The sequence below is a fragment of the Phacochoerus africanus genome, chromosome 3, assembly GCF_016906955.1.
Source record: "Phacochoerus africanus isolate WHEZ1 chromosome 3, ROS_Pafr_v1, whole genome shotgun sequence".
Lineage (NCBI taxonomy): Eukaryota > Metazoa > Chordata > Mammalia > Artiodactyla > Suidae > Phacochoerus > Phacochoerus africanus.
In genome coordinates this window covers 94,433,753-94,458,795 of record NC_062546.1, presented here as the reverse complement: position 1 = coordinate 94,458,795, position 25,043 = coordinate 94,433,753, and the positions used below count along the sequence as shown (strand labels likewise).

Below are 25,043 nucleotides of genomic sequence, written 5' to 3'. Positions count from 1 at the left end.
CATATGTACAAAATTGAAGTTTGGGCAAAAATGACTTCTAATAATAGTAAATGGAATGAGACATAATGACAGTTTCTTCAGGTGATTTGGAATGAGGGAGACATCTTTTGTTAGAGTGCCACCACTGGGCAAGGACACACCCTCCCTGTCAAATCTGGCCCTGAGCACATGGCATAAGCACTCGGTAAGAGCCAGTGGGGAACAACAATAACCACGAGAATGCAGGAACTCAAAGAGTGACAACTGGTGATGATGCAGGGGGTAATGGAAGTGGAAAAAATGACTTTCATATTCTGAAGATGGAAAAAAAGTAGTCTGGCTGTTACTGGTCCCAAATGTACAAATAAATTAAGAGGATTGGGTACTTTAATTTTTTTTTATTTTTTGGCCATGCCTGTGGCCTTGGAAGTTCCTGGGCCAGGGATCAAACCTGCACCAAAGCAGTGACACTGCCAGATCCTTAACCTGCTGAGCCAACAGGGAACTCGGGAATGGGCACTTTAAAAGAAAGCTAGTATCCCAAACAAATTTCAAAGGAGTGAAGCACATGACCTCACAAGGCTTACCCATTTCAGAAACCTGTAAAATAAGAAATGACTCAAAGTCAGATCCACCTACTAGGGGACTCCCAGGAGTCCCTCATGTCAACTAACCCAGAAGTTTGCCCAAATAATCAAACTCTTCTAGATGCATATATCAGGATTTTCGCAATAAAAGCACACCTTATAAAGATGAGTCACGTTTCTAGATGAATATCTAAAGGCACTTCGAAAAGCAAGAAACATTTGTCCCTTACAGAACAACAATATCAACTGTTGGCCTTTTGGACACTTGGCATAACAAAATCTGAGGGAAAGCAAAAATCCTAAACAGCCTGAGGTGTAATGCAGCACATCAACAAATGACCTTTAGATGTTTGAAAAGTACGCTGAAACAGAAGAGCCTACGGAAAAAACCCATTACTGTCCCTCACTAAGAATAATTTTAAAAGGATGAGGGGGGCAGTAAGATGAAAAACTAACTTAGTCTAAACATCACTTGTTCCAAGAAAGTATTCAAGAAGATATGGTTGAACTGGTTGAATTTACTCTGCAGAAAGTCAAAAGCTATACTAAGGATTGCCAGGGACATGAGAAGAACCCTTGGCTTTATATACATCAGCATTCAACATTATTCATTACTAAGGACTAAAGAACAGCAATTTTTCTGTTCTTCAAAACAGTAATAACTGAAACCAGGCATGCACTGGTGGGAACCCTTTCCAAGGGCAACACGGCCAGCCCTGTGCGTTCTTGTAAAAGGAGTTTTCTGTAACTTCAAAACAAACAATGTTTACCAAACCTGCTGCCCCATTTCTTTTTCTTTCTTTTTTTTTTTTTTTGAAGGTCTGAGCAAGCCAAGATTTGAACAGTTCTCATTTGGAGTAGCCAGACCTCTAATGGCTTGAGGCCATAATGACCCAAGTGCTTTTCTAAGGCCCTGTGGGTCCTGCCAGAGCACAAGATCCAAATTCATTCTTGGAGATGGAGCCTACAGGCCTGAAATTGCAAAACTGGCCCAGGTAGAACCTATTCTTTTCCTGATGAATGAAAGAAAATACACCCACCAACTGTACTTGGAGAGTTCACAGAAATACGTGCCAACTCAAAGACTGGCTCTGGCATCAAAGAAAAAGAAATGGGAACGTCCACATGTTTACAGCTGAGATTCCATGTCCACAGACAGGAGATGGAATCCAAAACCTGAGCAGAATTCAAGATTCCAACCCCTTCTAAGTTCATCAGGTCATGTGTCCTTGAGGCAACAGCCCTTTAGGGTGAGGATAGCATGGCTGAGGAGCATGGGGCCCTAGTGCCCCCCTTTCTAGAACACACCGGACCAGCTTGCGTGTGCACAGAGGCATTTATACATCTGGCCAGTACACTGCTTTTCATATGTAAAGACTGAATATGACTTAAATGAAAAATGTACACAAGATGGAAAAAGATGCCTTAAAATACTTTTCATCACAACCACCAAAAGGAAGAACACGGCTCATGCAAACGGCCAAGAAATAAATAAATAAAAGCCCCACAAAAACTGAAAGGATGACAGGATGGACGGGAGGAAGTCTGGTGGGACGGTTGGCTTTTTAAGGGATGTCACAATATTATTTTCCATGTGTCGCTTCAGAAGAGGTCAGATTTCACAGCATTCATCTCATTATTCTTAACCTGAACTTTCTTAAAATGTTTCATTTTGGTTCACATAACTAGCACAGTAGTAGCCTCTTTTTGAAGTAAGAAAATAAAGGACTCTGCCACCAATGTTCCTCCTCCTCACTTTCGAGTGACGAACCCACTCAGACTTCCAATTTAGGGGAACCTGTGCATAACCAGGTAGGATCGGTAGAGGTGCTTCTTTTAGACGGACTAGCTTGAGGTCCAAAGGATCTCCTTGGTAGGAAGCGGAAACTGTGAGCGCCAAGTGGGAGAGCACTCTTTCCCTCTATCAGGAACCCCACGACGCCACTTTCCTTGCCACTTCATGTTCTGGCATTTGTGTTTTTCAAATCAATACCTACGAGCCCTTCCTTCACAGGGAAAAGGGACCCCCCCCCCCACCAACCCCCGCCACCAGAAGGCTGACATCCGGGGAGCAAGGACAACCTGGTCTCCACGGGCCTCCATCAGGGGATGGCACAGGGGTGCAGCGCTCTCCTGGGAAGAGGCTTGGGTAGGGTAGCCCCAGCCTGGCACCCGCCCCCACGTTCCATCTTGTCTCAGCTCAGAGGTAAAGGCCCTGAGGTTAAAGGCCCCGGGTCCTGGCCCTCTGTAAACAGTGTGATTAGACTCAAGAAAGGTTTCTACAGGGGTCCTGAGATTAGGAGGAGTTGCTCACTCAGTCAATATTCACTGACCTAAGGTCAGGCCATGTCACCCAACACTGAAGCGGAAGAAAGCTCTGGACTTGCCCTGCTGGAAAGGATCCACTGGAAAGGATCCACATCAGAGGTTTGGCTAGTGGGGGGAGCAGGGTGCATGAAGTCAGGTGGCCAAGGAGAGAGAACCTGGAGATGGGAAGTTTGCTGTCTGAGATGTTCTTTGTCCCTTTGGAGGGAAAAGATACTAGGTATGGAACAAGGGTAATTGCTCCTTGTCACGAAATCAACATGGTTTTGGCAAAGAGCAAAGGGACAGACATAGATTTCCTCTGAGTTTTATGGACGTGACAGGTTTTCTAAGTGTGAGAGTCTCTGGTCAACTCTCTCCCCCTCTGAGGTTGACAGAGGTTACAGTTAATAAGTTCTTTATTAGTTGCAGTACCGCACGCCTACGTGAAAGGTGATGCTGGGAACAGGGGTCCTGGGAGGGCGGTCTTGATGGTTAGATGGGACGCCCAGGGCCTATTAAGGCACAGATGTCAAAAAACTGGCCTGACATTCTGAGGCATAACTAAGCTTTAAAGAAAAGGCAGTGGAATGTGTTACTACCACCAATGACAACAGCCGTCACATGGTCAGATCATCTTTGCCCTGACCTTGCACCAAGAGAGGCCCTGCACGCCGCGGAAGTTACATTTCCAGCTCTAAGACTTTCAAAAGCAAGACACTGTGTAAACACCTAGCTGACCTGCTTACTATGTACAGTTTCACTATGTTGAGGATACAAAAAAAAGAATGAATTTTCTAGGTAAGAGCCATCTCCAAAGCATTCAAAAGTCACAGGCTGTTCTGGCTCTAGCTTTGCCCCATCCTGTCACAGAGGGACCCATTCAGCCCCGCAGCACAAAGGTAGCTGGGAGGCTTGCTCACGTAATTACAGGTCTGAGGAAAGGGATCCTCTGACTCCAGACCTTGACAAAGGACACCTGAGAGACCCTCCAGCAGGTTGTAGGGGTGCCTGGGCCCCCCCTTTGTGCCCAGCTTCCCAGCTGTCCTAAGGCCAGCAGGAGGCCCCGCCCCTTGCCCCGGTCTCACCACGGCTGTCACATTCTCTCACATGTCGCCAGAGCTTCTGGGGACACCCACAGCTCTCCTCCTCAGCCAGGCACCCTGACTGAGGTGTAAGGGGGAGCACACCTCTTGGGGTATCCTTTCCAGGTCTGTGTCCTCAGACTATCACCAAGTGACAGGACACTAGGAACAAGGCCAGTCTGCATCATCAAGAGCAGGACTGAGAGCTGCGGGCACAGCCTGGGAAAGACAGTCTCCCATGCTTCTGGAGGGATGGAAATTCCTGCACATCAGGCAGAGCGCCGAGGACGCTGCTCAGCGTTGCTGCCCTGATCCTGTACCACCCGGGCACCTGTGGGGCTCACCTCTGGGCTCAAAGGCTCACAACAGTGCATTTCAGGGAACCTGGTCAGTTGATGGAAAACGGCACCTGCTCACGCTTCTCACCAAGGCTCTACTCCTGCTGGTCCAGCCAAAGCAGGGACCACACTGGAGGAGGCGGAGAGGCTTCCCAAAGACCTGAGACGACCTTGGAAGTGCAATAATATTGTGACACCTCAGACAAGTGGAACAGGTAGCTTGTTACCTGGGAGAGTAAGAGCGCCTGAGAGTCTTGTGGGAAGGAGCGGTGGGAATGGAGTTAGGCTGGGAAAAGGGAGGCGGGTGCTTCGATAACCCATCGGCACTCCAACCCCACAACCGACTGCAGTGATCAGAAGAGGAGAGTCAGAAAGAGACACAAAAAAGGCACGGAGGGTGGGGGGGTTGGAGGGAGAGAGACATCTTAAGTGTCTTAGAGTCTCTTTTCTTGACAATGTTCTAGCAAAATTAACACTTCACCATTCAGAGAAAAAGAACAAATTCCACTTTACAATTTGGTCCTCAATCAGACTGCTTTATTCCTTCCCCACTGGAATCATGCATTTGCACTTTTAAATCACAAGAGATTCCAAGTATAGGAGAGAGAGGGAGAGTGAGTGTGTGTGCGCGCGCAAGCATGCACACATGCTCCAGAAAGGACAATCTAAGCACTTACATGCCAAAAAATACTGCTTTCAGATAAGGCAAGCAATTATTTTAGAAAGAACCAAAGGAGGGACTACAGGCCCTAACTCAAAAGGGACCACAGCAGGAAACACTGGAGAACATGCCACCCTCCCAAGCACGTGGGGATGGGACAATGCTCCCCAATAGGCCCAGTGCTCCAGCCAGCTCTGCCCCCCACTGAGGACATGGGCCCCCCCACCTGGCAAGCCTCACTCAGAGACCTAACAACTGCTGCTGCCCCATGGGCCCAGATACCCAAGAGAGGTGGACAGAGATAGATGGCACTGCCCAGAGATTCAACAGGCAGCTGCAGATAGAGCCTGCATGGGGCAGTGTCCCCAGGGGACACCCCTCCCCCATCGCAGATCTAAGTGCGACTGGGACACAGTTGTATCCCTGTGGATGTCATGGCCCTGTTTTACCAGGAAAATAAGGGTGGAGGTGAGAGGTCACCACAGCACAGGCATCAAGACCTCTGCCCCATCACACACTGCGGGGGGTGGGGAGGTCTCCGAGCCGATCCCCACTTTCATTTCATGAATACTCCAGATCCTCAGATGGGAGGACATAAGTCCACCTAGAGGCGCCTTTCACTGCCAGGCTGGACAGACACGAACCACCTAGGGAGGCCCTACATGTTCCTAGGAAGGTACAGCGGCCCAGGGGACAGCCACAAGCTGTGGGCATCTTAAAGAGAAATTTCTGAAGCCCCTTGCAACTTTGCTTTTCATTTAACATACATAACACTGGGTAAAATGAGTCAAAATATCAATATGTGTTTAACGATGGAACACTCCAAGCCTTCTCTCAGACACCCAGTGGCATCTGTTTACTAGCCGGGAACTAGCAGCAGCCCTTCCTTCACACAGAAATGCCAACTGATGCATGTTCCACAGATGTTTAACTTACTAGCTTCTCTAACACTGCTGTGTTGATAAAAATGAATCTCTCACTAGCGATTACAAGAAACTAACAAATTATATGTGCTCATCATGTTAGAATATTTTCTTTTTATCATGATCTGAGGGTAGAATTTGGGAGCTAAAAAAAAACTAGTTCATTTTGATACTCAAGAATTAGATTAAAAACAACTGGCAAGAACTCTTTCCCTTAAGAATAAAAATCTAACGTTATATGGTCACGATGATTCAGAAGAATAGCAGGTCACAGAAAACAAATGTTTCAAGAGCATTGCTCAGAAAAATAGCTGAGTTTATATCTGGAAGAATCTGACACCTACTTGGAATGTCATAACCTAGGTAGTACATTCTCCTATTTAGTGATTTCTTTCATCAATTTCCTGTAGAAAGTATGTAGCCTATTTGAATATTCCAGTGATGTGATGACGTGAGGCAGTTTTTCCCACTTCAGGACAGTTTTAGTTGTGAGAAAAATTATTTCTCCTATTGAGTTCAAGTCGGCTGAAGTGAGGCCATTCTGGCTAGTTATGCACTGACCAAGGGCATATTCTTATTAAAAAGAAAGAAAACTACTTAACCAAATAATTCCTTAAAAGAAGAATTTGTTGGTAAGAAAATAGTTAGGCCGCACTTGGACTTGTTAAAATATTTCCTCCACTCACTTATAACCCTAACAGTAAAATTTAAAGACCAGGGCTAGTTAAAAATGAATGGTGACCCAGAAAAATAAATTAGAATTTTTAAATAAGTTGGAGATCCATGAAGATTAATACCGAGCCAAATCTCAGCTCTGTTGGATTTATGCTAGCAGCCTTCTCCAATCTTTTACTTAGACTATTAGCACCTGTTAGCACATACAATAATAAAATACTTACTTTTATCTTTTGTTTATCACCTAAAGAACATGCCACCCTATTAATGAAATTGCTAAAAGATATGAAGTATGAATGGTGTATTACTGATTTCTCAGTGTTGCAGAAATATCACTTCTAAACAAAAGCAATAATTTACAGAGAGTAGTTTTCTGTAAAATTCTCTCCTACAAAGAAAGAGAACTCCATGAGTTTACAGTCAACACTAGGGTCCTTCAAGGCAAACCATTTATCTAGATACAGATTGTTTTGTTTTGTTTTGTTTTTTAAGGCTGCACCTGTGGCATAAGGAGGTTCCTAGGCTATGGGTCAAATTGGAGCCACAGCTGCTGGCCTACACCACAGCTCACAGCAATACCAGATCCTTAACCCACTGAGCAAGGCCAGGGATCGAACCTGCATCCTCATAGATACTAGTCAGATTCGTTTCCGCTGAGCCACGATGGCAACTCCCTATCAGATGTTAACATTAAAAAAAATAGTCGGCTGAGCCTCAGTCACACTTGAGGAAAGTTAGACATACTTGCATTAGTTTCTGATCTCAACTGTCTAATTCTAACAGCCTGCTGAAGTCATGACGACACAGACCAAATCTGGAAATACAACATCATACTTCACCTACCTAAACATAAAGCCAGGGGACCTTAGGATTAAACATAAGGCAATATACACACTAGGATGCTGTAAGAATACAAAATACTCTGTTTCTCCAGAGAAAAACACAAATTTGACATCTTCCAAAATATTTATATGATAACTTGAGAAACTGAGGAGAACTTCAGTGGTAAGGACAGAGGGGTTTGGAAGACTCTTGATCATTTAAAAATCTAAATTAAAAAAAAATCGAACTTTAAAGGCACTTACATTTTGGTATCTTCCTACTAAAGAGGTAACTCTTAAAGGGGAAATGGCATACTTGGGGTATTTTCTTATAATTTTAAGCTTGTGGTGTCAGCAACTCTCTGGACAAAGCCCCCTGATTCTTGTTAGTGACGCTGACGATCTAGACTGGACTTCTTCTTGACAAACACAGCACGTGTGACCCTTGCAGGTCCAGGCACTGGCTTCTTCCTAGAAATGCGGCCTGTGGGATCACGACTCTGAGTGAGGCCATAAGAAACTTCAGCATATGCTAGGGGGTCGCTGAAGCCACCATGCAGAGATTTCTAGAGGCTCTGGCCAGATGGAAGATGCTATCTAAAGACCTCAATAAAATGTCTTCTCTCTGTAAGTCAATGTCTCAGACTCTCATGGTCCTAATGAGAATCTGAAAATGCTGATCTGATTTTAGTTCTCAGGTTCTCGATCCCTCATCAGAGCAGCATTCTGATTCAAACGTGAGCCCACAATGACAGCAACCAGGCCTGGAATGGCCTCTTGGTTGGAAAACAAACCCAGACTGCGTGTGGACTAATTACAAGGGATTTATTTAGGTGACTAAATACCTTCAGGTGCTCCTATCACTCACAGGATAGGGGAGGAGTTGCTAGACGGTTTCTACGTGATACAGTACTAAATGTAACTTTGAGTTTTAAAATCTTTAAAGCATTAGAAAGTGTTTAGAGTTAGAAGAATCCCAGAGAACATTCAGCAGAAACTGCTCGTTTCACCACAGAAGTGAACCGTTTTGTCCAGAACGACAGTTAAGATTTGGGTGAGAACCCGTGGTCTCCTGGGACCCACACTCTTTCTGGTACCCTGCTTGGTGTGAACATCTAGAATAGGCTAGACACTGGGGTGCTTTAGCTATTTCCAGCTGTGCTGAAATGGCGTTACCTTGGAGATAGGCCCCCATGGGAACAGTTGGTGGGTGAGGTCAGGGGGCTGGTTCTGCTGCTGGTGTGTCGGGAGGGAGTCCGGCCAATGGTGTTGCTCGGAGAGCCCTGGGTGGAGGCAGAAGAGCATCAGCATCAGGGGAGGAAGAAAGAACACAGGTCCATTTGCCCCTTGGCCTCTGAACCCACATAGAAGTAAATGGGCAGTTTGCACAATCGGTGGTTTTCTTTCCCAGAATCCTGAGGTCTATTTTAAGTGCATGCATATCAAGAAAGGATAACTGTCAAATAGGCATTCCTGAAGCTGAGTGACTGATGTCAGCTTGGCAGACACAATTGAACATCTGCATCTTTACAGTGAGAAGAAAATAAGACACTCAATGACTAACTGATCAAATGACCCAGTAAAAAAAGTTAACCACCAAACCTCAAAGGTCATATATCAACACCATGGTAAGACCAGACACAGCCCCCACACTCGAGATGCCCACCGGCTACTGAAAGAGAACTTGAAAGGTCACGATCAGAGGCACCAATCATGACCGAAGCACTCACCACACTGGTGTTACTGGAATTCTTGAGGTGGTTGTGCAGGAGTTTGGTGGCACCATCCTGGAATGTTTTTGGCAAGGCACCAAGTAACATGGTAAATTCAGGAGTGTTCAATTCAAACAGAGAGATTAGCACAATTTGTGCTGCCTAGAAAAAGATGATTTAAGTTACAGTATGTACAAGTGCATATCTTGGTCAGAATGCTCATTAAAATTGTTTTTAAAAGAAAACACTTTTGTATGAGTGGAAAAAATAGAAAGAGGACAACTTTGCCATAAAACAAACCAACCAAACAAACAAAAAATCTAGAGAAAATAATACCATCAAGAGCCCAACTCCAATATGGAAAATGAGCCCTGGTTCATTTATCACCCTGGCCTCAGATCTCCAGAGCTCAGTAACAACAAATTCCATGGAGTTCCCATCATGGCACAGCGGGGACAAATCTGACTAGGAACCAGGAGGTTGCAGGTTTGATCCCTGTCCTCACTCAGTGGATTAAGGATCTGGCATTGCCCTGAGCTGTGGGGTAGGTCACAGACGAGGCTTGGATCTGGGTTGCTGTGGCTCTGGCATAGGCTGGCGGCAACAGCTCCAATTAGACCCCTAGCCTGGGAACCTCCATATGCCGTGGGTGTGGCCCTAAAAAAAGACCAAAAAAAAAAAAAAATCCTGATAACTTTTCCTTTGCTTTGCAGCACTAGGAACAAAGCTGGTAAGTATGTAAACAAAACAATTGAAAAATTTTAAAAGGTTCAAGATTGTTCACTCTGGTAAGTCAAAGCTGGACAAGGCTCCCAGCATACTCTGGAAAGAACAAGTTTCTAAACAAGTCACCCCCCACCTAGGTTATCTTGAAAAACCACTTTTCTTAGTGACTAAGAAATACTAGAAAGAGAGTTTAAATATATCTGAAACATTCCTATTTTTACACCTGTCAATTGGGTATAGAGATGGTCTTTGCAAAGCAACCAGATTTATATGGTTCAAAACAAAAACAATCTTCTGCCTTTTGGAAAATGTTCTACTTTATTAGAGACAACAAGGCAGGACTGCATGTAATCACTAGAGCAGCAAAGTGGGAAAAGCAAGTAACTAAAGCAGCAGTAGTCAGGTAAGACTCTGGCTCCTTGGGAAGTTATGTGCTTTCTATGGTGCTCAAACTTAAAAAACTATGCCAAAGGAAAATTTTATGAAATACCAACTGGCATTTCTTATAAATTTCTAGGTGTCGAAAGAAAGGAAAACATTTTAAAAAATCTCTTGATTGAAAGCATGCATTTGTCCAAAAAGTGTACTATTTAGGATTGGAGTAATTATTCTAAATATTTTCCCACCAAATAGAACATTACACAAAAACGTGTTTGCTGAGAAATTCTTTGGAAATAAATACCACAGAGCTTTTCAATGCTTTTATACTGTTAAAATTAATTGTAGATCCATTTAAGACCAACCTACTATTTTGTGCCTGGAGAAGGAAAAAAAAAAAAAATCCAATGACCTCAATATATTTAACCAAAATTAAAAATATCAGAATATTTTTTACCCAATCAAAAATTATTTTTCGTAATGTCAAAAGCATTTATTAAGCACACCATTAGGCAAAAGCATCTCATTTTTCCCCCCTAGACTGCCAAATATGGTCATTAATAGATTTTCCATCTAAATTAAATCATAAGGGCCAGCACACTTTCATGATACAGGCAAAAAAAATTTTTTAGTGATTGTACTAAAATACACATTTCTACATTTCATTATTGAAACGTTTTTAATAAATCATTATCTGAAGAACTCATTTCACCATCTATGTCATGTACTGTTAATATGATTTGTATAAAAGCAAATTCCCCAAATCATGCAAAGTAACTTGTGCATTAAAAAAAAAAAATTATTACATGTTAGAAAAAAATGCATGCAGTAAACACTACACTTCAAAGAAGGAGGGAAGCAGGGAAGAAAATTCAACATCACCAATTTAGTAAAGTTTAGGCACTTATTTTTTGACTGACTGAAAATGGCACTAGAAAATTATATGCCATAGTATTACATTTTTGAATAGTATGTTTTCAATGTGAAATGTGCTGCTGTCTTTAGACTTTATTTCTTCCCAGAATGACCAGATACCTAATAATAAAAACTTAGTTGGGGTTTCAGGAGGCAAATTATGAACTGGTGGGATCTTTTAAGAACAATGGGCTGCAAGATGACAGGCCATGAAACTGTGGTAATTCACAGCTACTTAACACGGGCACAGGGGACTTTTATCACAGGGGAAAAGAAAGTGTGCCAGCTTCTACTTCTGACCCACTGATGAGCTCCTCGCAAGAACCTTAAAGGGACTTTCAATAAGAAATCAAACAGAAAGACAGGGAATTGGGGGAATAACTAGTTGGACAGATGGTACGAGAGTGATTTACACAAATAAATGGATATAACTTATTCCGGCATTTTCCAAAATACAAAATGTATTTTTTGTATTTTTATACAATTTTCAAAAGCAACCCTTTGGTTTAAAGCTGTTTTCAAAGTAAGGTCTTTTCCTAATGAGACTCAAGACCCAGAAATGGATGCAAACTATCATTTAAATATATTATTTTTAAAAGATTTTAAAACTGAAGTTGAAGGAGAAATGAGACTGTTCTCCGATTCTAAAGCATTTTTCTCTACGGCTCTCTGCATTGTGAGGAGCTGGGATGCTGGAACACCTGGGTAAGGATGGAGGCCAGGCCGTATTTAGCATCACCATCAACATGCTCTCGGTGCAGGAACAATGTCACTATGGGGATGGGATAGAGAGATTCACGGAAAGCTGCTGGGGCAGAGCTAAGGGTATATAATGAGTCAAAAAATGGAGGGTGCCTCTGTGCTTGTCCCAGGTCTCAATTCTTGCCTCCATCAGAGGAAGGGCCATTAAGAAAGTCAGACCAAAACTCTGTTGCTGACTTTTTCTAAGGGACATCTTTGGGGCAATGTGTTGCGTGCACACGTGCGTGCGTGCGTGCGTGCGTGCGTGTGTGTGTTATGGCCTCACCCCATAGCATATGGAAATTCCTGGGCCAGGGACTGAATCTGAGCCACAGTTGTGACAATGCTGGATCCTTTAATCTACTGCTCTGGGCCGGGGATTGAACCCAGGCCTCCGCAGCAACCTGAGTTGCTACAGCTGGATTCTTAAACTACTATGTCACAGCAGGAACTCCCAGGGCAAGGCACTTTAAAGATCAAATGGCAACCTAAAAGGAAATGATTCCCACTTAAGCCCATAAAGTAGAATTTGGGGGATGAGTGTAAAAAGTTCTTCAAATCTTGGACTTCCCGTCATGGCTCAGTGGTTAACGAATCCGACTAGGGACCATGAGGTTGCGGGTTCAATCCGTGGCCTTGCTCAGTGGGTTAAGGATCCGGCATTGCCATGAGCTGTGGTGTAGGTTGCAGACGTGGCTACGATCCCTCGTTGCTGTGGCTCTGGCGTAGGCCAGCGGCTAGAGCTCCAATTCAACCCCTAGCCCGGGAACCTCCATATGCCGAGGGAAGCAGCCCTAGAAAAGGAAAAAAGACTAAAAAAAAAAAAGTTCTTCAAATCTCACTGCTAGTGTCTGAAGAACTTTAGGGCTGTCAACTGCTTTGAATGCTGTGTACCTGACAGCAGGAAAAGGATTCTTCCAGACGGGAGAGCAATAAAACTTTGACAAATACGTCAGTCTTGGTATTAATTAGGAAAAACTTAAAATGTGAAAGGAAAGTTTTCTAATTTATTCAACAACTATTACTGCTTCCTTAAAATTGCTTTGGAATGCCACCAAAGGAGTTCCCGGAGTGGCTCAGTAGTTAACAAATCTGACTAGCATCCATGAGGACACAGGTTCGATTGCTGACCTTGCTCAGAGAGTTAAGGATCCTGCATTGCTGTGGCTGTGGTGTAGGCTGGCAGTTGTAGCTCTGATTTGACTCCTAGCCTGGGAACCTCCATATGCCTCGGGTGCAGCCCTAAAAGGGAAAAAAAAAAGGAAAGAAAAGAAAACCACCAAAAGAAGGTATTTTAAAATCTTCTGACACTTTAAATTTAGTATCTCTCCTTTGCTATTTCGTTAAAATGTGGTAGAGGTCTGTATTCAACGTGCCAATTTCTTGGGGAAGGTAGTTAATCATAAAACATTCCAAACACAAACACTGACACAGCCGTGCCCATGCACACGCACGTGAGCTCTCTCTCACGTACTACTACATTAATTTTAGGTTTCTTCAAAATCTTCTCAGTGTCTTCACAAGATAATCAGAATTAATCATCTCAAATGCAGACAGTGAGGTGTCTTTTTTTCAAATTAGTACAATTTTAAATCTACCTGTTTGCAATTTTCTTCCAAGTTTCCTCCTCCAGGCCCAGAGCAGGCTGAGGCTGACCTAGTGGGGACATCACCTGCTCGACTACGCTGAAGCGGGGACAGACAGACAGGAGAGGGGGGTTTAACCAGACAAGAAGCAAGTGCTTAGAACCATGGTGCTTTGTAAGCTGTGCAAGCATGCGGCTTCTTTTCTAAAATCACATATATAGAGAGATTATATCATCTGAAAGTTTAAGGAGAGTAACTGTCAGAATAGTAACAGTAACTATGAGTTTTACGCTGCAGTTCTTTGCCATAATCCTTCCTGAAAGCAGCCGTGTTCCTGCTTTACAGGGATGAAATGGGAGATCAAAGACATCAAAATGAGACTTGAAAGAGGCAGTCAGAGTTAAGCTGAGATTCAACTCTTATTTGATAGTAAAACCCTTAGCTTGCAGATTAGGACATGCTGCCTATCTATCAACAGAGATTTAAAATTTTTTCAATTAGAAATCTTGACCTTGGAGTTCCCGTCATGGCCCAGTGGTTAACGAATCCGACTAGGAATCATGAGGTTGCAGGTTTGATCCCTGGCCTCGCTCAGTGGGTTAAGGGATCCGGCGTTGCCGTGAGCTGTGGTGTAGGTCGCAGATGCAGCTCGGATCTTGCATTGCTGTGGCTCTGGCGTAGGCCAGCAGCTGTAGCTCCGATTTGACCCCTAGCCTGGGAACCTCCATATACTGCAGGAGCAGCCCTAGAAAAGGGAAAAAGACAAAAAACAAAACAAAACAAAACAAAGCACGACCTTTGAAGGCTATTTATATACTTTTCCTGCTCCAGGTTACAGTATATTTATCATTTCTAGTTTTCTTTGCCATGTCTTTATTTCCACATTTCTCAAAACAACATCTGGGGGCTAAGTTTGTTAGTTCATTTGACAAAGCTGGTGTTCAATGCTAGAGAATTGCACATAATAAGGAAATATACAGGGATTCTGAACCCTAAAGTATAAACATAAAATTCCTTGTCATTACCACATTCCCTGTGATTGAAGGGAGAAAAAATCTGGACCAGCAGCAAAATCAAAACAATACTCAAACAGTAATAGCTGAAGCTTCAACAAACCAAGTAAGATTTACTCTGTTTTTATATGCTCTATGGCAATTAGTCCTTCCAGTGATGACATGTATCATTTATTCCTATTTTATGGATAATAAACAAGATTTGCTCACACCACTAACAAGGAGCAGGGGCAGAAGTCAACAGAGAGCAAACTCCAGAATCGACTTTCTTCTATGAATACACTGTGCGAACATAACACAAACACAGTGCATTAAGAAAGGTCTGGTGCGCCTCTCTCCGTACAGTCTGGTCAACACAACCAATCAGGATTCCCATACTTTTGGAATAAAGCAGGCCATGAAAGCCTGGGTGGGGCTCTTTCATCCAATTTGTCAGTCTCAGCCAGGTAAGCACACCTCGCTGGTGATCAGCCTGTGTTCTGGTTTGGGTTGTGCTTCTTCATTACTTAACATTGCAAATATTTAAACACCTCCCCCCCCATATGAAACACCCCAGAACACTGAGATAAAAAGGGAAACAAAATATTAAAAATGTGAAAGTCAGTAAATTGGAGTTTTATCGGCTTGAAACGTTTCTAAAGGGTTTCCCGAAATACGATCTTACAGATGTGGAGAATGACAACACTGCCTGCAAACTTCCCAAGGATTATTTGTACAAATTAGTATTCTCTAAGGACAGGGCCAACAGGAGAGTTTACTGCATAGATTTCAGGCTGTAGGGCTCTCCTAGTACTTGAGATATAACCATGCCCTCCTCTTAAAAAATTACATCAGGGCACCAAGAGGAGAATTTGGTTCATGATCACGAAGTGCTTCTAAGTCACCAACACCTCTCTAGCATCTGACAACAACCTTCTAATACCTGCAAATTGCAGATGAGGCAAAACATACACTTACTTAAAATATATAAGTAGGCATGTCTTTACTGCATTAAATTATCCAGATAAAAAATGCTGCCTGTTTTATTTCTTTATAGCTATAAAATGATAATGACTATTTTATTTTATTTTTGCTTTTTTTAGGGCCACACCCATGGCATATGGAAGTTCCCAGGCCAGGTGTTGAATCAGAGCTATAGCTGCTGGCCTACACCACAGCCACAGCAACAGCAATTCGGGATGTGAGCCACGTCTGCGACCTACACCACGGGTTCATGGCAATGCTGGATCCTTAACCCACCGAGAGAGGGCAGGGATCAAACCCCCAACCTCATGGATGCGAGTCAGATTCGTTAACTGCTGAGCCACGATGGGAACTCCCAACAATGACAATTTTAAATCTTAGAGCTGAGTGATACATACCATATCACAATTTCTGAGTATTTTAACTTACGTAGGCACTATTCATTTAGACAATCTTTCCAATAAACCTCAAATTCTTGAATAAGGTAGCTGTATCAGGTACAACATCAACTCTACTTATTTAAATATCCAGTGGTTGGGACATCAGAACAGAACATTTAAATAAAAGTGAATCTATCTCCAGGAAGGACTAATCTCTGTGCTCTAATGCAGAACTTGTGGGAGTAGTCATGGGGCAAAGGAATACATTTGAACACGGTGCTTTAACCAGCCTAATTGAATTAAATCAAACTCCCTTTACCAGCGACCAGTGAATGCTGCATGGATACCACCAAAAACCAAATATCCAGGGACACAGATATCATGGATAATAAAAAAATGCGGGGGGAGGGGGGGTGCTTAAATGCAGAGATGCACCTACTAAACTGAACCTTGGCACAATATGTGCCGTTAGGTAAAAAGGCTTTCTATTTAAGTGAGACCTAAGGAATGAAAGGAATTACCAAATAACTAACCATGGAAGGTTCATGCCAACCCACTGAGAAAGACCAAAGCCTTGGTAGGCAGAGCACTAAGATGGACCCCAAGATTCCTGCCTCCTGGTGCACAAGCCCAGTGTAAGCCCCTCCCCTAGAGGGAGAAGGACTTGTGAATATGATGAACTTGTCACTCCCATAACTGTGTTACAGACAGAAGGGATTTTGCAGATATAATTAAGGCCTGTCCTGGAGTCCCGGTTGTGGCTCAGCAGTAACAAACCCAACTAGTATCCATGAGGATGCGGGTTCAATCCCTGGCCTCGCTCAGTGGGTTAAGGATAGTGTTGCCATGAACTGTGGTGTAGGTCGCAGACGTGGCCAGGATGCCACGTTGCTGTGGCTGTGATGTAGGCCGGCAGCTGCAGGTCCAATTAGGCCCCTAGCCTGGGAACCTCCATATGCCGCAGGTGCAGCCCTAAAAAGACTAAATTAGTTAATTAATAAGGCCCATCCTGAATCAGCTGACTGTAGTTAATCAAAGGGCAGGTTATCTCAGTGGGTCTGCCCTAATCAGGCGAGCCTTACAAGAGTCAGAGAGATTAAAAGGAGTCTTCATTTTAATACTGCTGGCTTCGTTCATCTATTTTTCATTTTTGAAGAAGAGTTTTGCTAAACAGAGAGTGCCTTCCTTTCAGTGCCATGAAAGGAATCTGGCTGCCCACTCTCCCCAGTCCCCAAAGAGAAGGCCACAGTCTATCTTCCTGAAGGTCACCCAGCTGTGTCGAGCTGTCCCCTTGCTGCTTTCAGGATCTGCTCTGTCTTCAGCTTTCAGTAGTTTGATCATTAGGTGTCTGGGTGTGGATCTACTTTTTACTCTTGTAGCTTTCTGAGCTTCTTGGAGGTGTGGATTCATGTTTTTCATAAAATTTGGTAAGTTTTGGGACAGTATTTCTTCAAAACTTCTGCTGGCTTTCAGGAAGCAAACCACCATGCTGAAGAGCACGCCATGTGACAGGGGACAGCCAGGAGCCCCCTGTGCTGAGAGCGCCCCCTGCTGACAGGCAGCAAGAAAGCAGGCACCCCTACCCGTTCTGCAAGGAACTGAATGTGAGCTGGGAGAGAAACCCAGTCTCAGGTGAGATCTGAGGCCCAGGCAACACCTTGGTTTCAGTCGGGGAAGACTCTGGGCAGAGAACGCAGAGGACATGTGCCAGGCTCCTGACCATAAAACTGTGAGATAAGAAATCTGTATAGTTTCAAGCTAAGTTTGTGATAATTTGTTTTGAAAATGATGGCTTCACGATGTTACCTGAAATTAGGTCATTTCTCTCTGGGTATTCATCATTCATTAATTCACTCAGAACACTAACTGAATACCTACTCTGTCACTATAGGCACTGGGCTAGGTGCTGAGCACACAGGGTGAGCTAAAGCAGGGAGGCGGGGAAGAGCAAGGCCAGGCCTGGTCCTGAAGGCTCTGATGCTCTGGGTACTGACAGCCAGGTCGTAAGTACATCAGCAGCCCGTATGTCTTGACACTCAACCCCAGGGGAACGGTCTAGAATGATGGGCCTCAAAACTGTGCATTAAAAATCAGCCAAGACAGAGGGAACCTCAGACACAAAACACCGTCCACACTCCTCTCTACACCAAGTAAGTCAAACGACTTCTAGGCTGATTCTAACTGAGCCCTAGATGCAAAACTTTTCAGCTTTCTCTGAAGGCCTGGATTACTGTCCTAGAGCCCAAGCTTGATCTCCGTCTGAGGGTGAGGTGTTCAGCAGACCTCAAAAAGGGACAGGGAAGGGAAGTAAGTGAGGGCAGGCATTGGAAGCAGGTCAGTGGAGCCCACGCTTTGTGCTGTAGCACTGCATGATCCGAAATAACTGCAAATAAGTGCTGAAGGCCAAACTAAATGAGTCACATGATTTCTGGCAATAATATCCTAACCATATTTGATCTGAATAAGGATTAAAGCAAAGTTGAGTGCTATGATGCCGCAGGCTAGAAAACTCATGGAAAAAAATTTCTCCAGTATCCTGTTTAGAAAAGTTAGGACAATAAGCACTAGTTCCAAAAAAAATTTTTTTTTTTTTTCCAGCCGTGCCCATAGCATGCAGAAGTTCCGGGCCAGGGACTGGGGCACCAAAGCAGTGATAATGCTGGGGCCACCAGGGAACTCCCAAGTTCAATTTTTTTTTTTTTTTTAATGGCTACACCCAAGAATAATGGATGTTCCCAGGTCAGAGACTGAATCTGAGCCACAGCTGTGGCAACACCAAATCCTTTAACTTATTTACTGGGCTGGGTCAGTGATCAAACCCAGACTTCCACAATGACCAGAGCCACTGCAGTCATATTCTTAACCCACTGTGCCACAACAAGTTCAAATTTTTAATGTGCATGTCCGGAGAAAGAAGACAAAATAGTCAAAGTGAGTTGTTCCCACCAAGGCCCTAATTATGATAACATGTACGTCTAAAATCTCTTTCTGCCCCATAGGAGGGATGACTTAAGTAACGTTAATTACAAGACCACATACTCATAGAGACACACACATACATGTTACAACTAAAGCTGTACTTCAGACTTTTGTGTTTACTGGTGGATCTGTAATTTTGAAAATTATAACAGAAATCTCACCTCTGACCTTCAGATTATCCAAGTCATTCCACCACCTCCCATGCATGTGTCTCTAATCCCAACCATGCTTAAATTAAAGCCTGCCAGTGAAATATGCTTTTGATAAATAATGCAAAATTTTACAAAAGGATCATAAAGTAAAAATATTATTTAATATTAGAACAATTAATTGTGAATCCCTCTGACTACTGCTTGAAACCATCCTTAACCAGCTGGACCCAAGCAGTCCACATTATCAGCACAACCCCAAGGCCAAAGGGCTATCTTGGTAGGGGGGTGTGTGGACGGAGTATAGAATGAGGGGAAAAAACGCAAGGCAGATGATTATACACAAATGACAAAACCAAGTACTTTGAATCTGAAAGCAGAACTGAGAAATCTGGTTTTTAAAAGTAACTTTTAGGAGGTCCTGTTGTGGCTCAGCAGTAATAAACCCGACTAGCATCCATGAGGATATGGGTTTGATTCGTGGCCTCACTCAGTCGGTTAACGATCCGGTGTTGCTGTGAACTGCAGTGCAGGTCACAGATGTGGCTCAGATTCAGAGTTGCTGTGGTTGTAGCATAGGCCAGCAGCTGTAGCTCTGATTCGATCCCTAGCCTGGGAACTTCCATATGCCATGGATACGGCCCTAAAAAAAAACAGGTTACTTTTAAAGACTAGTTTGTTTATATAAAAGTAAACAAATAGCAGCTATGTGTGTGAAAAGAAAAAAAGAAACAATGAACACGGTGCTAACTTCCACCTCCTCGATGCCTATAATGTGTCAGAAATTGATTAATGCTTTTAACATACATGGATCTGTTTTCCTAACATTCCTAAGGCAGAATACTACTAATAGAAATAATAGCATCCTGTGCCCTCTTTACTGAGTTAATGTGCCATTTCAGAAGGCAGAGGAGTTCCCACCGTGGCTCAGCGGTTAACCCGACTAGTATCCATGAGGATACAGATTCGATCCCTGGTCTCGCTCATGGGTTAAGGATCCGGTGTTGCCGTGAGCTGTGGTGTAGGTCACAGACGCAGCTCAGATCCTGCGTTGCTGTGGCTGTGGTGTAGGCTGGCAGCTGTAGCTCCGATTCAACCCCTAGCCGGGGAGCCTCCATATGCTGCAGGTACAGCTCTAAAGCACAAAAAAAATAAAAATAAAAGACCCAAACACCACCTTGGTATCAGGCTATCTCCCATGATAAACGATTTCAGGTTTTCATGTTGATAGTCAAAGGCTGGAACTAGGTGGGGCTGGCAAGAGAGGATGAGGACAAAGAGCAAAGTCCTGGCTTCAGAGAAAAGGCGTGAGAACAGTTTGCAAGTAGGGGTGCGAGTGGTCCGTAAGGTTCCATAAATCCCTCTTTCCTACACACGCCTAAAGTCAGCCCGTAATCAGAACCGTACCTGGCTCTCTTGGACATACCTTTCTCACGTCTGAACTCTTTGGTTCTGTTGTCCAGGTTATAATTCGAGAAACAGCAAGCCTTGTCTCACTGGAGTTTACAAAATCCGTAGGGTCCATCTGCCTTGCAAGAGACTCAATGTACTTCAGGATTGCGACCTTGACCTAAAAGAGCCAGTAATTATAAACGTTAAGCACACTTTAGAAATCTCTGAATGGGATTCTTAACTGGTGATGAGAGAAAAGTAAACACGACTGGAGGGGGCACCTCCTTCCTCTGGGATTTATGTTTTCACGTGGAGGAGCATCCAGCAGAAAGTGACTGACAGGTGAGTCTGGGGACAGGCTGAGCGGCCCGCAGCTTAATTCTCTTCATTCTGCAGCTGCCGGGCCTGCAGGGAAGGCGGCTCTGCTCCTCACGTGTGCTGTCCTGCCAGACTCCTGCAGCCCTGCCACGGAGCAGAGCGGGGGACAGCTCTGTCAGTTCTGCCCCTGAGCCACTCTGGGCCCCGTCCTGCAAGGCAGCACTGAACGTAATCACGCTGCTCTTCTACCCTCACTTCCCCACTGATGCCTCAACTGGTTCTGACCTCAGAAGAAAAGGGTGATTACACATCCGGCCTTTGCAAAAACTCCACACAAGGTAACTCAACCTTAACAAGTTAAGACAGTTTACCTGACACAATGCAAAGTAACACATCTTTCTTCAAATACAATTAGTCTTGCTACTATAGGTATGATTTTTCAAAATGTAACAATTTTCACATGACAATGTTAATATTAAAAACATGCTAATAAGATACCTATTTCAACATGTCCAAATTTTCTAGTTTAAATATTAGTTGTGAAAAACAGTAATAATACCCAGTGCTGGTAAGGATGTGGAACAACTGCAGTCCTCACGCACTGCTGGCAGGAATACAACACGGGGCACCCATTTCAGCAGTTTAAAATAAAGGTAAAGAAAGCTTTACCTAGCAAACCAGCAACTTCTCTACCAGGTGTTGAACCGAGAGAAGTGGAGCCACGTCCACAGAGAGCCAGACAGGAGTGATCACAGCAGATTTAGCCATGACAGCCAAATACGAGGCAGGTATAAGGAAGTATATTTTAAGCAAATTTGACTTCCAAAGGTTAAAATGACAAATAGCTACCAACCTTGAGGTTAGGAGTTTGCGTTTGATCCACAATAAATCTCATTAAAATGTTAAATTGTTGATCAAATGGAAAGGAGTCCCTGGTTTTAAAAAAAGAAAAAGGTATTTTAAAAGAAAGATTTATTACAAAGAAATCATGTAAAGTCACACAAGAAACAAAAATACACTGTTGTTTTTTTTGTTTTTTGTTTTGTCTTTTTGCCATTTTCTTGGGCTGCTTCTGTGGCATATGGAGGTTCCCAGGCTAGGGGTCGAATCGGAGCTGTAGCCACCGACCTACGCCAGAGCCACAGGAATGTGGGATCCGAGCTGCGTCTGCGACCTACACCACAGCTCACAGCAACGCCGGATCCTTAACCCACGGAGCAAGGCCAGGGATGGAACCCGAAACCTCGTGGTTCCTAGTCGGATTCGTTAACCACTGCACCACGACAGGAACTCCCCACTGTTGTAGATTAATATATGTAAAAATCGAGCCTGTTTACATGCGTAAAATATTGCTTTTCATTTTGTATAAATACTAAAGTAATACACATTATACAGAAAATTTAGAAAAAGAGAAATCTTGATAAAAGTCCCCAAACACATAAATTCAGCAATGAACTGCGGAAGAAATTCCTACTTGCTGGCTAGAGATCTGCTCATTTTCTCCCAGGGACCTTTCTGAATACTGCTTACATGAGAAACACTTCAATTCCCAAATTAATGTTTACACCTTGACGAGTCTGCTTATAGCTGACCTTGCTTATTAACAAAGCTGACTGCATCTCCTCCATGGTCCTTGCGGAACAAGTGCCTGTGACCTTGACCTTCAGTGGTCGGCACAGAAGAGAGGCTGCGGGACGTTTACAAGAAAAACACTCGCTGCTACAAACACACACAGGAGCTGGAGTCCCCAGAGCCCTTCTTCAGCTCCATCTCTTGTAGTCATCTCAGATTTTGGATCCAAATGAGTAGCCCTGAGGGCCCTGGGCTGGCAAAAGTCAGTGCGCTCTCCTTAAAATGTTGCAATTACTAGTATTAGTTTGAAATTGCCTAATGGAGCCCCTGTGGCTGATGTAGACATTCTTTCCAAACTAGTGGCAAAGACAATGCAACGCAAATATATACTACAACTGAGGCTGAACGGAGGCTTTGCTTTCGTTAGGCTCCCTTTGAGACTGTTCTCAATGTACCGAAGGACAATAGAAAGAAAAGGGGTGTAGGTTTAAAGCTAAGAAATCATAAGACTGATCTGAAATTTGAATGAAGTAACACAAGAAAAATATAAAGTGCACAGCACATACTAGGTACTGGTAGTTCCATCATTAGTGCTACTAATAAAAAGTAAACTTGACCCAAAAGCACATCCTTTCTCCCCACATTTATTTGTACCCAGGAAGCTCTGAGCACCACTTCTAGAAGCAAAGCACATTTTGGTATATGTGATTTCAGTAACTCTTATAAATCAAAGAAACAAGGTCAACAAACCACACACAAAATACTTCTCCTTGAGAACTAAAACCCCCAATAAATGAAAGACGCTAACTACTTGATGAGCATTCTTCATCCCAGAAAGGAGAAGCACCACCAGAACCAGTCCCAGAGGACTAAATACCAGCTCTGCAGAAGAAGGCAAGTATACATCTTCCCTGATCCTTATCTGTGGCCCTATTTTCTCCTCCCAAACTATAAAACCACCTTCTATTCTCTCCAAAAGGAGGGCACAGTCTTTAGGGCATTCGCCGGCTGTGGCCTCCTTTGCCTGGCAAAGCAATAAAAGCTAAATTTTTTCTCCTTCGTCCCCTCCCCAACCCAAAACAAAACCAAAAAACCACCTCTCCTTTCCTCTTCAGCAAAGGGAGCCTGGAGAATGCGTTTGGGTAACTGGTATATTTAGCCTGGAAACAGGCCCTGCTGTCAGGAACAGCCTGAGGCAAGGAAACCGGCAGCTTCACCATCAGGTCTCCCAGCTGAGGAACAGCTCAGCCATCACTGAGACCCCTCAGCCCTCACTCATCCCAGATAAGCCTGAACAGTGAGACATCTCAGCTGCAGAGAAGAGGAACAGTAAACTTGCCTTGGAGACTTTTACCAAATCAACTGAGAATAGGATTCTCAAAGGAACAAGGCATTCAGGAAATTAACAGGAAGGCATAATATTTTCCCTTAACCACCAAAGATTAGAAATATAACCGTAATAATAACCCATCATCCGCCCAAATCTGAAATGGATCTTGTCCGTCACAAACTCACCTAAATTAAGGAAATGATCTACAGGCTAAAGTTTGGTTCACAAATGTTTTATTTGGCTTTCACAGTGTCATTAAAAATAAAATAAAATAAAATAAAAAACTTGCCCATGTTCCCTTAATCCACATTCCTGATCTTTCTTGAAAAGTCTGGACCACTGGCCCCAAATCTCAACGTGGCCACAACTAACCACAGCTTCCAGCCTATCAGGTAACAGCCCCTGCTTTTACAGCACTTGCTAATAAGATCAGCCGCATCAGTTCAGTGCCTCCAGTCAATCTCTGGCTAAACTGTTACTATAAGTCCATCAGTGTACTGGTACACAGGAATGTTCCCTAATTCCACTAACATCCAAAGGAAGGATAGTGTTTGAAAGCCTTATTGCAAATACAGCATGTAACATGGAGTTCACGGATAATCTACCAGGATAATAAAATTCTACAGCAGCATAAATTATACAGCTCTACAGGCTCAGGGACCAAAAGTTGGCACCTCAGTGTAGAGAAATAAACTCCCACCTGGAAGTCAGAGACATTGAAGAGGTGCAAGCAGGGGGTGATGACAGGGCTGCGTGACACCCTCCACATCCCCCCTGCAGGCCAGCCTGTGACCACAGCACTGGGCAACACGGCAGCCCCCACCAACCCTGGCTTTTGGCTCCCAGGCTGCCACTAATGTGAAGTGGGACCCTGGGCCCATCAAGTTAGTCTCCTTATTTCACTTTTTTTCTTTCTTTCTTTTTTTTTTCCTTTTTATGGCTGCACCCAAGGCATATGGAAATTCTAGGGCCATGCATAGAATCTGATCTGCAGCTGTGGCAATGCCAGATCCTTTAACTACGCCAGGCCAGGGACTGGACCCACACCATCGCAGAGACAACACTGGGTCCTTAATCTACTGCGTTACAGTGGAAACTGCCTATTTCCTTTTTTTCCCCTCATTTTTGGCCGTGCTGCAGCATAAGGAGCTCCTGGGCCCGGGATCAGATCCGAGCCGCAGTCTTAACCTAAGCCACAGCTGCAGCAGGGGACTGAACCCACATACCAGCATTCCCAAGAGGCCACCAACCCCTCTGCGCCACATTGGGAGCTCCTGTTTCCTATTTTATATCAAAATGAGGGAGGTCCTTTCACTTTGAAAATTCTATGATACCTGGTCATACCCCAGTTTATAGTGACTGGGTCATATCATAGTTACTATGCTGATGCTAATTTTCTGAGTGATCTGGAGTCATTTGTTTATCCTTTAGAAATTCAGCAACCTGACACATTCCCCTCCATCAACTCGCAATCAAGACATTACTGAAAACCATCTTCTAAGATCATTTAATTTCT

The 25,043-nt window shown here is 43.8% G+C and overlaps 1 protein-coding gene across 20 annotated transcripts in view; it reads right to left on the bottom strand.

Annotated features, from left to right (window-relative positions):
* The window catches only part of CLASP1 (cytoplasmic linker associated protein 1), a 262,487-nt gene that overhangs the window by 32,103 nt on the left and 205,341 nt on the right, over positions 1–25,043 (bottom strand). For all 20 annotated transcript variants that reach the window (XM_047772150.1, XM_047772154.1, XM_047772155.1 and 17 more), the window contains 4 exons: positions 21,479–21,557; positions 20,342–20,485; positions 9,104–9,247; positions 8,550–8,656 (listed from right to left, as the gene is read on the bottom strand). In XM_047772150.1, coding sequence (XP_047628106.1) covers positions 8,550–8,656; positions 9,104–9,247; positions 20,342–20,485; positions 21,479–21,557 — 474 coding nt within the window. The remainder of the gene's footprint in view (positions 1–8,549; positions 8,657–9,103; positions 9,248–20,341; positions 20,486–21,478; positions 21,558–25,043) is intronic.